The sequence below is a fragment of the Heptranchias perlo genome, chromosome 2, assembly GCF_035084215.1.
Source record: "Heptranchias perlo isolate sHepPer1 chromosome 2, sHepPer1.hap1, whole genome shotgun sequence".
NCBI classification, from domain to species: domain Eukaryota; kingdom Metazoa; phylum Chordata; class Chondrichthyes; order Hexanchiformes; family Hexanchidae; genus Heptranchias; species Heptranchias perlo.
The window spans coordinates 65,289,379-65,307,892 of NC_090326.1; the positions used below are offsets into that span (position 1 = coordinate 65,289,379).

At 42.6% G+C, this 18,514-nt stretch overlaps 1 protein-coding gene across 1 annotated transcript in view; it reads left to right on the forward strand.

Moving 5' to 3' along the window:
* Positions 1-18,514, forward strand: part of LOC137333667 (ornithine decarboxylase-like) — a 32,729-nt gene that overhangs the window by 2,624 nt on the left and 11,591 nt on the right. Inside the window, exons 3-6 of the mRNA XM_067997940.1 lie at positions 5,098-5,270; positions 9,941-10,075; positions 10,854-10,935; positions 12,324-12,407. Coding sequence (XP_067854041.1) covers positions 5,098-5,270; positions 9,941-10,075; positions 10,854-10,935; positions 12,324-12,407 — 474 coding nt within the window. The remainder of the gene's footprint in view (positions 1-5,097; positions 5,271-9,940; positions 10,076-10,853; positions 10,936-12,323; positions 12,408-18,514) is intronic.

Sequence of the window (18,514 nt, forward strand, 5' to 3'; positions counted from 1 at the left end):
CGACATGAAGCAGATTGCATTTCTCTACATTAATTTTCATCTGCCAACTGTCTGCCCAATTGCCAAGTATATTCAAATCCTCCTGTAACTAATCCTGTTCAGCTTTGCTGTCTACCACCTTTATTAAAAAGGTGGTAGACAGCAAAAATTAGACTACACTATAACATCAACAAGTTCCATCCCACCATCAAGCTCACCATGGACTACTCCTCAGAATCAGTTTCTTTCTTGGACACACGAATCTCCATCAAAGACGGGCACCTCAGCACCTCACTCTACCGCAAGCCCACGGACAACCTCACGATGCTCCACTTTTCCAGCTTCCACCCTAACCACGTCAAAGAGGCCATCCCCTATGGACAGGCCCTGCGAATACACAGGGTCTGCTCAGACGAGGAGGAACGCGATGGACACCTACAGACGCTGAAAGACGCCCTAGTAAGAACGGGATATGACGCTCGACTCATCGATCGACAGTTCCGACGGGCCACAGCGAAAAATCGCATAGACCTCCTCAGAAGACTAACACGGGACGCAACCAACAGAGTACCCTTCGTCGTCCAGTATTTCCCCGGAGCGGAGAAACTACGCCATGTTCTACGCAGCCTTCAACATGTCATCAGTGACGACGAACACCTCGCTATGGCCATCCCCACACCTCCACTACTCGCCTTCAAACAGCCACCCAACCTCAAACAGACTATCGTTCGCAGCAAATTACCCAGCTTTCAGGAGAACAGCACCCACGACACCACACAACCCTGCCACGGTAACCTCTGCAAGACATGCCAGATCATCGACACAGATACTACCATCACACGAGAGGACACCACCCACCAGGTGCATGGTTCATACTCCTGTGACTCGGCCAACGTTGTCTACCTCATACGCTGCAGGAAAGGATGCCCCGGAGTATGGTACATTGGCGAGACCATGCAGACACTGCGACAACGGATGAACGGACACCGTGCAACAATCGCCAGACAGGAGGGTTCCCTCCCAGTCGGGGAACACTTCAGCAGTCAGGGACATTCGGCCACCGATCTTCGGGTAAGCGTTCTCCAAGGCGGCCTTCGAGACACACGACAACGCAAAATCGTCGAGCAGAAATTGATAGCCAAGTTCCGCACCCATGAGGACGGCCTCAACCGGGATCTTGGGTTCATGTCACGCTACACGTTACCCCACCAGCGAACAAAAGCTATCTGTTTTTAATATAATGGGTCATTTGCTGGCTTTCTCTGCCTTCCGGATGTTTCTGCCTCTCTCTCTCTCTCTCTCTTTTTTTCCTGTTTGTATTTTTTGTTGAATGTGTATTCGGGGGTTCTGTAGGTGACACCTCGCTGTCTGAACATGGTGATTGCCTTGGCAACGGGCAGTTGCAGGGGCAGTCTGTAATCACCATGTATTGTTCTGTGATGTATAAATGCGTAGGCTTCAAGGAGCTCCTGACATCTACCTGAGGAAGGAGGAAGCCTCTGAAAGCTTGTAGATTTCAAATAAAAATCATTGGACTATAACTTGGTGTTGTAAAATTGTTTACAATTGTCAACCCCAGTCCATCACCGGCATCTCCACATCATACCACCTTTATTAGTTTTGTATCACCTGCAAATTTAGCTACTGTGCTTGTGACTCCTAGCTCCAGATTAATTATGAAGGTATTGAACAAAAGAGATCCCAAAACAAACCCTGTGGAGCCCCACCGGTAACATTCTCCCAGTCTGTTGACAATCTCGTTGATTTTTTTGAGGTTAGCCACAGGTGGCAGAGGAGGAAACTCCATTATTGAACATCAGTGCATTATTGAATTTCCATTTGCATGTTCCAGGCCGTCCACATCTAGGGTAGAAAAAATTATTATTTCAGTTTCTGGGTTAGGGGTTATTCCACCCATTCCATAGCTAGACAACTCTCAATCAGGCTCCAGTTAATAGATTGAAGTTGAAATTTAATACTGACAAATGGAAAGTATTGCACACTAGACAAAATAAAGTGACATAATTGCAAAATGAATAATAAATATTCAGCACAGGGTGATTCCGAAAGGGGCCTTTCCGAAAGTAGGCAAATAGGGTGCTGCGATACAAGGGGCGATTTCTCAACTTTTGGCATGGATCCTTGGCTACCAAGAGAACATGTTGAAAAGTCAGGTGCACGTTATGCGGAATCTCCCACTCACAATCAGGAAATTATAGGCAGCATGCACCCAAATTTCCAATATGTGCTTTCAATGGGTGAGGCCTCCATTCAACATAAAGTCAGGAAATGACTCTTATCCAAAACAGTGGAATACATCTAGTGAGGTTAGGCTGAGGTTCAACATTGCTTTGACCAGACCGTACTGGGAGTACTTTGTGCTATTGTGGTTACCACACGATAAAAACTATGTATTACCATTGGAGAAGGTGCAGAGAAGAGCAACAGGACTTATTCCAACTTTAAGTGAGATGACCAATGAGTGGAAATGTTAAAAATCTCAATCTGCACAGGTAAAAACAAATGAAAAATAAATTTAGATTAGAGGTTAAGTTTTCCAAGTTCTTAACTGTAGTGAGGTACCTCATCTGCCACCAATGTATATCAGAAAATCATGGGCGCAGTGCCCAACACATGCTTATGACAGGCGAAGTACCTCGCTATGGGTGAGGATTTGGAAAATCAACCCCAGATATCAGAAAGAACTTCTTTACACAAATGTATGGAATAATCTGGTAAGCAGGGCAGGTAAAATGAATGGTCATAAAATCCTGTGGGGTTGGCTGACCTCTGTGCCAGAATGCCCACGTCGAGGGGGAAATTTTGTAAAATCTAACTTGTAGACTTTGGGGCATTCTAAAGACAGTTGTTAGGCTTGAAGAGTGAGGATACTAGAGGAATGAACCTTGATGGGATGAATGTCCTTTTCTTGTCTTCAACTGTTTTTATGGCTCTGAAAATTCCACAAGATTCTCCTGGAATCTTCAATTTTAGCTGTTTACGCTGTTTCTCTAGGGAAGCTGCCAGTCTCCCACTGGTTCTTGACACAATGTCCAGACATATGTTCTTATGACAGGTTTAGTGTGACATTGTTCATGGTAAGTTGTTTTATAAGGACAGGAGCAGTATACCTTATTTATAATCATGTAACACTCAACATATTATTCTGCTGATAAGGTGTATTTAAGGTATTTAAGCTGACCTGTTCTGGGCCTCCCCTAATCCCGTCCTGTAATAAATAGAGGTTTTTATTTCAATGGGATGAAAATTGAACATGTACATTGAGCGGGTAATCTGCTTCACCTCAGCGGTCAAGTTGTACATCAGCCCCATATTGTCATTCTTAATGCTGTCAGGGTCTGCCTTGTTCTGCACAAAAGCCAGTCAGGTGCCACTGGCCCCAAACTTGCACTTGCATGGCCATTCCTGTGGACTCCCACCGTATGTTTGCTGGAATAGCTGCAGTCTGAGCTGATAGCCAGATGTGCCTGTTTCCGGCCTTAACTGTATAGCCTGCAAGGACAGCGATGTAAGGGAGGGTAGGGGCCAGCGTCAGGGACTTCCTAAGTCAAGAGTTCCTGCTCCTAGGCTCTCAGTTGAGATCCTGCGTTCCATCGGCACATGGACTCGTCAGGTGTATCTAGCTGAGAGCAGTGAAAGCGGAGCTCACTTGGCGGTCTAGGCTGTGATCATCTGAACCCCAGGGGAACAATGGGGGAAATTTCTTTGTACCTTTAAAACAGCCTCTGAGACAGGGAGCCACTGGGCAACCAGATTCCTCTTCCTGGAGGGGGTTGTGTGGAGATCCCTACCCCCCTGACCAGCCAGTTTATGGCATCCTTTCTGGGGTCCTCGATGCAGCGGTTTCACAGATGCGCTCCCAAACAGCCAAAGACCTCTCCTCCATGAACTTTGACAGAGTTCCGTGGCAGGGGTGATCCCAGGATAACCATCGGGATTGCGCCCTTACTGATTTTTTTAGGCCATTGCATCTTTTGATTGGCATTCCTAAAGGGCTGCGTTGATCTCAAGTAACACAGTCTGCCTGATGGTGAGAGGTCCCACAGGGTGTCTCCATGCACATAACAGTTGATTGACAGACCTTCAACCAGGCAAAGAAATGTAGTTGACTTATTTCTAACAATTCTTCACTTCTGCTCAACTCATCAAGATAGAGGCTGCAAATTTATGTTGATGGATGAAACCTCATGTATAAGTTACATTATGGATGCTGGTCCAGATTTAGCATTAATAAGAGAATTAGCAACATGTTGCATTTTTACTATTTTTGTATCCAAGGAAGTGTAAATTAAAAGTTCAGTAATCAAGTGATTTTCCGCTGTTGTTTAACTTCTATTTTTAATATACCTAATTGGTAGTCTTTAGCCTAAATCTCACAGTCTGATAGACTGTTTATTCTTCTACTATCCAAAGACTAGGAGTCAATTTCAGAAAGCTATTACAGTAAGAGAGGTTTTTGTATTTGAGCCAATTGGGTGCAGGTGTGACAGACTTTGTATGTGTTGTAGCTTCTGTGCAAGAGACTCCCTCCTCAATTTGTAGTACTTTGGAATCCGCCTATAGTGTGTGGCGGATGCAGATTGAAGAAAGATAGATTACATGCCTTGTAGAGTCGTCTTCCTTATGCATCCTCCATACATCACAATCCCACACATCAATTTTTGTAGGATCTGCTGGGTCATAGCTGGTTTTTGTATGGAAGGGGGTTGACTCTCAGTTTAGCTTCAGGTCATAATAAATTGTCACAATAGAGCAAACCCTGAGGCTTTGCATGATGTCGGACTCAGAGACCATGTGTAGTGCCACTTATTTGTATCATCATAACACGTGTGTTCAGTGTATGGTTTCCCCAGCACCTGTCAAGCTATGCTACACTCCTACAGTGTAAACAATTTTACAACACCAAGTTATAGTCCAGCAATTTTATTTTAAATTCACAAGCTTTCGGAGGCTTCCTCCTTCGTCAGGTGAACGATGTGAAAAATGAAAATGATATGCATTCTCTACACACTCCTACAGTGTGTAGAGAATGCATATCCAAGAATAAAGAAAACTCTGCCAGATATGTAACCTAGCTTTCTTTTCTTTCCCAACCAGAATGAGATTGCATTGATACAAGATATTGGTGTCCCAGCAGAGAGAATCATTTATGCAAACCCCTGCAAGGAGCGCTCTCATATTAAATATGCTGCCAGTCATGGGGTCCAGATGATGACATTTGATAATGAAGATGAGCTACCCAAAGTTGCAAGGAGCCATCCTACTGCCAAGTAAGTGGACGGAATTCTTTTGTACACCCGAATCAGCTGTTTAACTTGACAATTTCGGTACAAATATTTGTAGTATAAACCTGTTCTTGGTTATCTCCATTGCTCCCCGTGTGGGATGCATTAAATTGAAAATTCTCATCCTCCTTTACATATCCCTCCAAGGCCTTGCCCCACCACACAGTAACCATATCCAGTACTACATCCCAGCCCATGCTCTTCGGTTTTCCAACTCTGATCTCCTGTGTACCCTTCCCTCTCTTCACTCCATCGCCAGTGGCAGAAACCTTCAGCTGTCTTAGTCCCATTTCCTCTAAACCTCTTTGCCTCACTACTTTTCTCCCTGCCTTTTAAACCCTCCTCAAAGCCTTTCTTTACAGCCATGTTTCTGGTCATTTCTCCAAACTCATAGGCAGCTGTGTCATCTGGTATCTCCCAAATTGCCATTCTTGCCATGAGTGTGAGTTGATCAGATTTTGCCCTCATCCGAAGTCCATACGGACAGACTTCCTTCAGGAGTGGAAGTTCTGTTTGATTTTTCTACCCCCTCCCTAATGTGGGATGATGAAGTCAAATGTGGTACCCCACAATCATTCCAGGCGAGATGACCAGCGCAGCACAAACTATTCATCCAACCTGGGACCTTTCTGGCCTGTATGACTCAGCATCTCACCACACAGTACATTTACCCAATGATCCTTTGCGAAGCTCCGTTGTAGAAGTTTTATTAAACTATTAAAGTACTGAACAATTTTGAAGAATTGTACACCTCTGAAGCAAATGAATAAATGTAACCCTTTGAGGTTGCAGTAGGATTTTAAGACCAAAACACAACAAGTATATGGAATGGCATAATATTTCACTTTATAATATTCAATGTGTTTTCTTTTACCATGTCTCACTGAAAATAATAATAGCACTCAAGGCAGGTAAACTGGACCTCTGGCATTCCAGAAATTATATGGTAAAACCCTTATTATGTTTCAGATGTCTCTTTGCATTGGGTGTCCAGGGACCTTATAAGAAAGACCTAAGTACTCAAAGCTCCATGGGATCAGTGCAGTAGTTCATTTCTTTTTCAAATATGGAGAAGACTTATGCATTTTGTTTTCCCGATGGAAATAAATAATCAGTAGTATGTGGCTGTCAGTTACCCTGTCCATTTCAAATCAGCATACCCAAATTCAAGGGTCTTTTGCCCTTTTTTATGTTGTAGAGGCCACCTCAGATTATGTTAAGAGTAATAGGACATTTGTTACACCATGCATTGTTAAAGAGTTACTCAAACCAAAGAGAAAAGCACTGCCCTGATGGCATAGGAATGTGCCCAGTTATGATCTCCAATCTGTGTTAATTTGCTGATCTCAAAAGGGGCAACAGCAAAGGCCCTACAATTGGTCTCAGTGCCCCTGGTTTAGGCAGGGTATAATTGGCAATGTTTCTTGTTACCTGGTAACCCCTTCTGAAATTACGTGCGAACAGGATTAGGTGTAGCTGTGATGCGCCCGGTTGGTAGATAGATTACCATCGCCACATGATTAATGGTCATTTTGGTCAGGAAATGGAGGGTGCTTGTGGAACTGTACCACAGCAATGAGCTACAGTCTTCAGGTGGCAGGAGAGAAAATTAGTAATAAAAAAAAAGGAGTAAGTTTTATTCCCATTACAGCATGGTTTCAAGAGGATAGGATGTTTCAGATGCTTCCTATTCTTCAGGTAGGAAGTATTCCAAATACTGAACCTTAACAACTATGTAATAAATCCATGATTCAATAAAAGCCCAACAAACAGATGCATTTTCACTCAAATTCTAGCTTTACTTTTTGTTGAATGGATAGATTGCAGTACTTAAATATTAACGTTATTCTGTCCTGTGAGATATTACAAACATTTGACAACCTTTCTGAAAGCAATTGGAGAAGATTTAATAAAACTCTTTTCTAAATTTGTAGAGTTAATTCCATTTGCACCAACATCCTTCTGCAAATGTTCGACCTATTCTGGTTGTAATCTTTAATATTCTTTTAGTAATTTAATGGCAGGATAACAAACCAATCTGACTCGCCCTATTTCAACTTGACCATAGTTGTCCAAAAAAAATGGGTATCCATGATTGACACAGTGTAAAGACATGTGGCATCACTGAGTGGTATGGTGGGTTTATCTCTCTGGCAAGTTATGATCCATTAAGTGGGAGACACCCAAGTGGAAGTCAGGAGATCCCCGTCAGAAGATGACTCGACTAGCCTGCTGTTTTGTACCTCCTACTAGTTGGAAATTTTAAATCTCCATTTTGTTAGTAAAGTATTTAGAGCCTGATTTAGAGCCACTCTTTTCATTTGTTTACTATCTAATGGTTTTAGGCATACATCTTGCTCACAACTTATTGTGATTAAGAGCTTAGATGCCCTCTCATACTCTATTTTTCCCTTCTTAATCAATCTCAGAAGAGATTGCTTAAGAGGGGAAAAATAGAGTATGAGAGTAAACTAGCAGGGAACATAAAAACTGACTGTAAAAGCTTCTATAAATATGTCAAGAGAAAAAGATTAGTGAAGACAAATGTAGGTCCCTTACAGTCAGAAATGGGTGAAATTATAATGGGGAACAAAGAAATGGCAGAACAATTAAACACATACTTTGGTTCTGTCTTCACAAAGGAGGACACAAATAACCTCCTGGAAATGTTAGAGAACCAAGGGTCTAGTGAGGGGTAGGAACTGAAGGAAATCAGTATTAGTAAAAAAAATAGTGCTGGGGAAATTAATGGGGCTAAAGGCTGACAAATCCCCAGGGCCTGATAATCTACACCCCAGAGTACGAAAGGAAGTGGCCCTGGAAATATTGGATGCATTGGTGGTCATCTTCCAAAATTCTATAGACTCTGGAACAGTTCCTACAGATTGAAGGGTGGCAAATGTAACGCGACTATTTAAAAAAGGAGGGAGAGAAAAAAACAGGGAATTACAGACCAGTTAGCCTAACATCAGTAGTGGGGAAAATGCTAGAGTCTATTATAAAGGATGTGAATACAGAACACTCGGAAGGCATTAACGGGATTGGACAAAGTCAGCATGGGTTGATGAAAGGGAAATCATGCTTAACATATCTACTGGAGTTTTTTTGAGGAGGTAACTAGTCGAATAGATAGGGGAGAACCAGTGGATGTGGTGTACTTGGATTTTCAGAAGGCTTTTGATAAGGTCCCACACAAGAGGTTAGTGTGCAAAATTAAAGTACATGGGATTGGGGGGAATATACTGGCATGGATTGAGAATTGGTTGACAGACAGGAAACAGAGAGTAGGAATAAACGGGTCTTTTTCCGGGTGGCAGGCAGTGACTAGTGGGGTACCGCAGGGATCAGTGCTTGGGCCCCAGCTATTCACAATACGTATCAATGATTTGGATGAGGGAACTGAATGTAACATTTCCAAGTTTGCAGACGACACAAAGCTGGGTGGAATGTGAGCTGTGAGAAGGACGCAAAGAGGCCCCAATGTGATTTAGACAAGTTGGGTGAGTGGGCAAGAACATGGCAGATGCAGTATAACGTGGATAAATGTGAGGTTATCCACTTTGGTTGTAAAAACAGAAAGACAGATTATTATCTGAATGGTGATAGATTGGGAAAAGGGGAGGTGCAACGAGACCTGGGTGTCCTTGTACACCAGTCGCTGAAAGCGAGCATTCAGGTGCAGCAAGCAGTTAGGAAGACGAATGGTATGTTGGCATTCATTGCAAGAGGATTTGAGTACAGGAACAGGGATGTCTTACTGCAGTTATACAGGGTCTTGGTGAGACCACATCTGGAGTATTGTGTGCAGTTTTGATCTTCTTATCTGAGGAAGGATGTCCTTGCCATGGAGGGAGTGCAACGAAGGTTTACCAGACTGATTCCTGGGATGGCAGGATTGACGTATGAGGAGAGATTGGGTCGACTAGGCCTATATTCACTAGAGTTTAGAAGAATGAGAGGTGATCTCATCGAAACATATAAAATTCTAACAGGACTAGACAGTCTAGATGCAGGGAAGATGTTCCCGATGGATGGGGAAATCCATAACCAGGGGTCACAATCTCAGGATACAGGGTATGCCATTTGGAACCGAGATGAGGAGAAATTTCTTCGCTCAGAGGGTGGTGAACCTGTGGAATTCTCTACCACAGAAGGCAGTGGAGGCCAAGTCATTAAATATATTCAAGAAGGAGGTAGATATATTTCTTAATGCTAAAGGGATCAAGGGATATGGGGAAAAAGCGGGAACAGGGTACTGAGTTAGACGATCAGCCATGATCATTTTGAATGGCGGAGCAGGCCTGAAGGGCCGAATGGTCTACTCTTGCTCCTATTTTCTATGATTCTATGATTCTTTGTGGTTGTATGAATAACATTCGTCCCAATAAAAAAAACGAAAAATTGATCAACATAAAAACAGTAAAGCAAGTACTGAGATCAGAGATTATCACATTATTTCTGGAAAGATGATGCGAGAGGAGGAGAAAATAAAATCGGTCGTTTTTTCCTCACATCCTGAAGGTTTCTCGTTTCTATTGACTAAGCCTGTTGCTGTAACAAAAAAGGGTCAACCCTCTGTTTTTCTACATGACTTTTGCAATTTTATTTTACTCTGCCTGGTTCACAACTATTTTCTAACTTTACTGCCCTCTTAGAATGGTTCTTCGCATTACCACAAATGACTCTACGTCCTGTTTTCCCATGAGTATGAAGTTTGGAGCATCTATAAATGAATGCAAACAGCTGATGGAATGTGCAAAGACCCTGAATGTGGACATCATTGGGGTTAGGTAGGAAATCACTTACTTGCTAAATGTCAGTTTGTAACCGTTTATATCTAGATATTTTATTTGCTAACTCATCAAGATAGTCCAACTCTCTAACTATTATCATAGATTTTATATACATTAGGTACTTTTTTGTCATTGTTAATTGTATCTTATTTTTCAGGTAGACAATGATTTTAGGAGGATCATTGCTGTTTCAAAGAGGAAGGTGAACATGATGCACAATGATGCCGTGTGCAAATGACACAGATATCTTATTTTTCAATGCAAATTACATTATTGCCTTGTGTCTTCAAACAAAAAAAATACTCAAGCTTTGGAAGACTGATATTTAGGGCAATTATAGATGTTAGTACTTTAGACTGAGCCTTGACCAGTTGTATGTGAACCTTGCATTCTTGGGTCTGGTTGCATCATCATTTTCTGAGTGTACAACTAATCGTGTAATCTAAGAATAGGATAAGGGCCAAGTTTGTGAGACTCTATTACTGACATGGAGCCCCGCCAGAGGCAAAATGAGTTCACCAGTTGGGCCAGCAGGACTGTGTGCTCAAGGCAATGTAGAAATTTGGGTACTTTCGAGAGATTGCACAGCTAGCGCGTACAAGCCACATTAGCGATTTGAAGTGATGTAAGTGGCTGCCTTGCCATATATCGAGAGTTTCTGGCAAACTGTACCCTGGTGCTGAGCTCACTTGTATGAAATGAGTGGATGAGTATTCCTTAGATGTACTGTTTTTCTATCTATCAATTAGGTCTAATTTAATATTCCTTTTCACAGCTTTCATGTTGGAAGTGGCTGTAGTGATCCAAAGATTTTTGCTCATGCCATAGCAGAAGCACGTGTTGTCTTTGATATTGGGGTATGTTTTCATTTAGTGTTTCAATTGAAATATTAAAAGGAGGAAATCCTCACAAATGCATTTATGATGAGAATGTAAGCAGATTGTGTGATATTAGTAACCAACACATTTATTTTAAGCAGCTAATGGTTTTGTTAAAATAACAGACAAAGGAATTCCATATGAACATGTTAACACATTCATTACAAATATCGCACAACACGATTTCAACCCTGTTGTTGCTACATCTGTGACTAGAGGTATTCTTACTCCAATTTCTATCTAGCCTTCTTGTGAAAAATCTTTACTTTGAATAATTGTTTTACTAAAATATATGAAGCACATACTACCTGGAATATGATTTATACTGTATACCAGCAGACTAAAATCTGACATCTGACATGTCATTGGATGGCTTTAGTGAACTAATGAACTAATATTACTAAACTTGGCATTAAAAGTGTTTGCAAAAAAGCATTACATTTTGCATTAAAGATTAATACAGATAATTACACTACAGCTCTGATACTAGGATGGGCATGTAATTGGCAAATGAATTTCAATATAGATAAGTGTGGGGTATTACATTTTGGTAGGAAGAATAAGGAGGCCACATACTGCTTGGATAATAAGAGTCTAAACAGGATAGAGGAGCAGAGTGATCTGGGGGGTACAGATACACACATCACTAAAAATAGCGACGCCATAAAAAAAGCAAAACAAGCATTGGGGTTCATTTCTAGAGGGATAGAATTGAAAAGCAGAGAAGTTATGTTAAACTTGTATAGAACCTTGGTTAGACCACACGTGGAGTACTGTGAACAGATCTGGCCTCCATTCTATAGAAAGGATATAGAGGCACTGGAGAAGGTTTAAAAAAGATTTACAAGGATGATACCAGAACTGAGAGGTAATACCTATTGGGAAAGGCTGAACAGGCTGGGCTTCTTTCCTCTGGAAAAGAGAAGACTTGAGGGCTGACCTGATGGAGGTTGATTATGAAAGGGTTTGATAGGGTAGACGTGGAGAAGATGTTTCCACTTGCGGGGGAGACCAGAACTAGGGGCCATAAATATAAGATAGTCACTAATAAATCCAGTGGGGAATTCAGGAGAAACTTCTTTACCCAAAGAGTGGTTAGAATGTGGAATTCGCTACCACAAGGAGTAGTTGAGGCGACTAGCATAGGTGCATTTAAGGGGAAGCTAGATAAACACATGAAGGAGAAAGGACTAGAAGGATATGCTGGTAGGGTTAGATGAAGTAGGGAGGGAGGAGACTCGTGTAGACCATAAACACCTGCATGGACCTGTTGGGCCGAATGGCCTGTTTCTGTGCTGTACATTCTATGTAATTTGATGTAATTAGACATTTATGTCAAAATTGGATTTCTTTTCCCTATTCTATAGATTCACCTTGGATTTCATATGTATTTACTTGATATTGGAGGTGGTTTTCCTGGCTCTGGGGATGAGAAAACCACATTTGAGCAGGTACAGTGAAATGCATTAAAATTACTTTTGAGGAGGTATTACTATTTCTGTTTTAACCTTTGGAGTTCTGACAGGTTCAAGGAAACTTACATTTGTGCATATGTAAACAGTGCACATCCATTGCTTTGCATAGAAAAATGGAGCATTTATAGTGTTAATATGTATACATAATACCATAGTTGGTACAGCACGGGGGAGGCCATTCAGCCCATTGTGCCTGTGCCAGCTCTTTGACAGAGCTATCCAATTAGTCCCATTCCCCTGCTCTTTCTCCATAGTCATGTAGATTTTTTTTTCCCTTTTGAAAGTTACCATTGAATCTGCTTCCACCACCCTTTCGGGCAATGCATTCCAGATCATTACAACTCCCTGCATTAAAAAAATGTTTCCTCATGTCGCTTCTGGGGTCTAGAAATTGGGCTGCGTAGCACCCATTGTTTCGGCACAAAATGGCCTCCCGAACATCCAAGATGGCGTCTTGGTTATGCATGCACGTTTCCAGCATGACGTGTGCCGGATGCCATCTTGGTATAGGAGTTAGCGCATGTGCAAATACTGAACGCCGGCAGCATGTAAAGTAGGGAGAAAATGGATATAATCATTGCGCCACGCTGATTTAAAGTGATAAGTTCGAAAATGGTGTCTAACGCTCAACTCAACGCACAATCTTAGCCACGACCATCTGAACCTGTCTTAGAGTGCCCGGAGGACCCCCACCAGCGTTATTTAAAGGGACCATGCAGGATTTACAGGTTAGTTGCTGGATTATTGCTTCTGGTTGCCAATACATTTGTACTTGTTTTTGGAGGTCTCCTATACTTGAATGCTAGGACTAGGGGACACGGCCTAACATTTAGAGCCAGGATGTGCAGGAGTGAAGTTAGGAAACGCTGCTACACGCAAAGGGTGGGAGAAGTTTGGAACGCTCTTCTGCAAACAGCAGCTGATGCTAGCTCACTTATGAATTCTAAATCTGAGTTTGATAGATTTCTGTGAACCAAGGGTATTAAGGGATATGGGGCTAAGGTGGGTATATGGAGTTAGGTCACAGGTTCACCATGCATTGAATGGCGGAACAGGCTCGAGGGACTAAACGCCACTGTAACTTGCTGCCTCCTGATATGCGCCACCTTCTCCTGCAAGAAAGCGGGACATGTATATGGGTGATATGCCTGTCATGGTTGAATAGCTGCCAGTGTGTGTGGCCTGTGAGTTGTGGGTGGGCGGCTTGCAATAGTGGTAATATGATGGAAAGATCTTGGTGGTATGTGGGTGATGGGGGGTGTAGTGTGTGGAGCAGTGGATGCGGCTAGTGGTGCAGTTGGTTGGAGACGCCACTTGACAGTTGACCTCACTCACCTTAACCACTCGTGTCAAAGCATTGAACTTCTTCCTGCACTGCATCAATGTTCGTGGTGCTGTGCACCTGGTGTTGACTTCATGCCCCGTTGCCTCCCACTGCCTTTTGGGCATATGTCTGGAGGGCCTCTTGTCCCCACCCTGCCGCCCCCCCCACCCCCCCCCCCCCCCACTGTGGATATGGGATGTCCCTCCTTCTGTCCACCTCTTGCACCAAGGCCTCTAGAGCATCATCTTAGAACCTTGGTGCACGCCCTCTCGCAGGCCTGGTATCAACTCAGATCGGCAGATTGGTGAGGTCTGGCATGCCGATTGGAGGATGTGAGATTTAGTAGTGCGCAACCTTTATTCAATGTTTTAACATAGCTCATCACTGTGTAAACATAGGGATGGGACCTGCATCTGTGCTTTACGTGTGCGATGTCTGATCTGCGTTCAGACTCCGTGAAGACAGCAGACTGTTATTTTTAGCAAATAACAGGTACCGGCTACCTTTAAGTGATTTTACGAGACATCTTTCCTTTGAGATTGGGGCCCCCCTGCTGGTGGAAAGTGAGAATTGCATTGAATCCTCGTGTCAATGCTGATTTCCAACGCTGCTTGCAGGTAAGTCCTCAGGCCTGATGAAAGTCTCGTCCATCCTGCGCAGGGGCCATTGGAAGCAAGTTAATAGCGGATCACGGTACCCACGCCCAATAATAGGCCTTATCGAATTTCTCCCCCTGGCTCTTTTGCCGATCACCTTAAATCTGTGTCCTCTGGTTACTGACCATTCTGCCACTGAAAAGTTTCCCCTTATTTACTCTATCAAAACTGTTCATGATCTTGAACACCTCTACGAAATCTCCCCTTAATTTTTTTTAATATTCGTTCATGGGATGTGGGCGTCGCTGGCGAAGCCGGCATTTATTGCCCATCCCTAATTGCCCTTGAGAAGGTGGTGGTGAGCCGCCTTCTTGAACCGCTGCAGTCCGTTTGGTGAAGGTTCTCCCACAGTGCTGTTAGGAAGGGAGTTCCAGGATTTTGACCCAGCGACGATGAAGGAATGGCGATATATTTCCAAGTTGGGTTGGTGTGAGACTTGGAGGGGAACGTGCAGGTGGTGAAGGAAGTGAACATTTAGGGTGGTGGTTGGGGTGCCAATCAAGCGGGCTGCTTTATCTTGGATGGTGTTGAGCTTCTTGAGTGTTGTTGGAGCTGCACTCATCCAGGCAAGTGGAGAGTATTCCATCACACGCCTGACTTGTGCCTTGTAGATGGTGGAAAGGCTTTGGGGAGTCAGGAGGTGAGTCACTCACCGCAGAATACCCAGCCTCTGACCTGCTCTTGTAGCCACAGTATTTATATGGCTGGTCCAGTTAAGTTTCTGGTCAATATGATCACGGCTGATCCTCTATCTCAATACCATATTCCCACTCTCTTCCCCATACCCCTTCACTCCTTGCCCCTTGATGCCTTTTGTGTCTAGAAATCTATCTAGCTCCTTCTTAAATATATTCAGTGACTTGGCCTCCACAGCCTTCTGTGGTAGAGAATTCCATAGGTTCACCACCCTCTGAGTGAAGACATTTCTCCTCATCTTAGTCCTAAATGTCCTACCCCATATCCTGAGACTGTGACCCCTCATTCTGGACCCCCCAGCCAGGGAAAACATTCTCCCTGCATCCAGTCTGTCTAGCCCTGTCAGAATTTTATATGTTTCAATGAGATCCCCTCTCATTCTTCTAAACTCGAGTGAATACAGGCCGAGTTGACCCAATCTCTCCTCATATGACAATCCTGCCATCCCAGGAATCAGTCTGGTGAACCTTTGCTGCACTCCCTCTATGGCAAGTATATCCTTTCTTAGGCGAGGAGACCAAAACTGCACATAATACTCCAGGTGTAGTCTCACCAAGGCCCTTTTTAACTGCAGTAAAACATCCTTGCTCCTGTACTCACATCCTCTTGCAATGAAGGCCAACTTACCATTTGCCTTCCTAACTGCTTGCTGCACCTGCATGTTTGCTTTCAGTGACTTATGTACAAGGGCTCCCAGGTACATCAACATTTCCCAATCTATCACCATTTAAATAATACTCTGCCTTTCTGTTTTTCCTTCCGAAGTGGATAACTTCACATTTATCCACATTATGCTGCATCTGCCATGTATGTGCCCACTCACTCAACTTGTTTAAATCGCCTTGAAGCCTCTTTGCATTCTCCTCAAAATTCACAATCCCATCAAGTTTTGTGTCATCAGCAAACTTGGAAATATTACATTTGGTTCCCTCATCCAAATCATTGATATATATTGTGAATAGCTGGAGCCCAAGCACTGATCCCTGTGGTACCCCACTAGTCACTGCCTGCCACCCCAAAAAAGACCCATTTATTCCTACTCTCTGTTTCTTGTCTGTTAACCCATTTTCAATCCATGCCAGTATATTACCACCAATCCCATGTGCTTTAATTTTGCACACTAACCACTTATGTGGGACTTTATCGAAGGCCTTCTGAAAATCCAAATAAACCACATCCACTGGTTCTCCCTTATCTATTCTACCAGTTACATCCTCAAAAAAACTCCAGTAGGTTTGTCAAACACAATTTCCCTTTCATAAATCCATGTTGACTTTGTCTAATCCTGTTGATATTTTCTAAGTGTTCTGTTATCACATCTTTTTATAATAGACTCTAGCATTTTCCCTACTACTGATGTTAGGCTAACCTGTTTTCTCTCCCTTTTTTAAGTAGTGGGGTTACATTTGCCACCCTCCAATCTGCAGGAACTGTTCCATAATCTATAGAATTTTAGAAGATGACAACCAATGCATCCACTATTTCCACAGCTACCTCTTCTAGTACTTTGGGATGCAGATTATCAGGCCCTGGGGATTTATTGGCTTTCAGTCCCATTAATTTCTCCAGGACTTTTTTTTTACTTGTACTAATTTCCTTTAATTCCTTCTTCTCACTAGTCCCTTAGTTCCCTAGCATCTCTGGGAAGTTATTTTTGTCCTCTTCCGTGAAGACAGAACCAAAGTATTTGTTTAATTGCTCTGCCATTTCCTTGTTCCCCATTATAAATTCTCCCATTTCTGACTGTACGGGACCTGCTTTTGTCTTTACTAATCTTTTTCATTTTACATACTTGTAGAAGCTTTTACAGTCCACTTATGTTCCTTGCAAATTTACTCTCATACTCTCTTTTTCCCTCTTAATCAATCTCTTGGTCCTTTTTTGCTGAATTCTAAACTGCTTCTAGTCCTCAGGCTTGCTACTTTTTCTGGAATCTTATATGATTTCTCTTTGGATCTAATACTATCCTTAATTTCTTTTGTTAGCCATGGATGGGCCGCTTTTCCTTTTGTGTTTTTGCACCAGAAAGGAATGTATAATTGTTGCAATTTATGCATTCATTCCTTAAATGTTAGCCATTGCCTATCCACCTTCATGCATTTTTAATGAAGCTTCCCAATCTATCATAGCCAACTCACTCCTCATACCTTCGTAGTTTCCTTTGTTTAGATTTAGGACCCTAGTTCCAGATTGGATTAATTCACTTTCCATCTTAATGAAGAATTCCATCATGTTATGGTCACTCTTCCCAAAAGGACCCCGCACAACAAGATTACTAATTAACCCATTCTCATTGCACAATACCCAATCTAGGATAGCCTGTTCCCTAGTTGGCTCCTGAACGTACTGGTCTAAAAAACCATCTCGTACACACTCCAGGAATTCATCCTCCACAGTATTATTGCTAATTTGGTTTGGCTGGTCTATATGTAGATTAAAGTCACCCATGATTGCTGTAGTACCCTTGTTAAATGGATCTCTAATTTCCTGTTTGATGCCATTCCCTACATTACCACTACTGTTTGGAGGCCTATAGACAACTCCCACCAGTGTTTTCTGCCACTTTGTGCTTCTTAACTCCACCCAGACTGATGCTACATTAGTACCTCAGCATTGCCCTCTGCCTCCACAAGAAGTTCTCCTTTTTTGTCCCTAATCGGTCCAATGCTTCCATTGACTACCCTTTTACTATTTATGTGTTTATAAAAGACTTTTGGGTTCCCTTTTATGTTAGCCACTAATCTATTCTCATATTCTCTCTTTGCCCCTTTAGTTCTCTTTTTTAGTTCTCCTCTGTACTTTCTGTATTCAGCCTGGTTCTCTACTATATTATGAACCTTACATTCATCATAAGCATTCTTTTTCTGTTTCATTTTAATCTCTATATCTTTAGTCATCCAGGGAGCTCTAGCTTTGAATTGCCTTCCTTTCCCTCTCCTAGTGATGTGTCTACTCCGTACCCGAACCAACTCCTCCTTGAAGGTCTCCCATTGTTCAAATACTGTTTTGCCTACCAGTTTTTGATTCCAATCCACCTAGGCAAAATCCCATTTTAACTCATTGAAATTTGCCCTCCTCCAGTTAAGCATTTTCATACTTGATTGTTCCTTGTTCTTTTCCATAACTATTCAAAATCTAATGATATTATGATCACTGTTCCCCACCTGCCTCACTTCATTCCCCAGAACTAGATCTAGCATTGCTTCCTTCCTGGTTGGGCTGGAAACACACTGGTCCAGAAAGTTCTCTTGTGTACATTTCAGGAATTCCTCCCCCTCTTTGCCCTTTACACTCTTACTGTCACAGTCTATATCTTTGCCCTTTACACTCTTACTGTCACAGTCTATATTGGGATAATTGAAGTCTCTCATTATCATTACTCTATAGTTCTTGCATCGTTCTGTAGT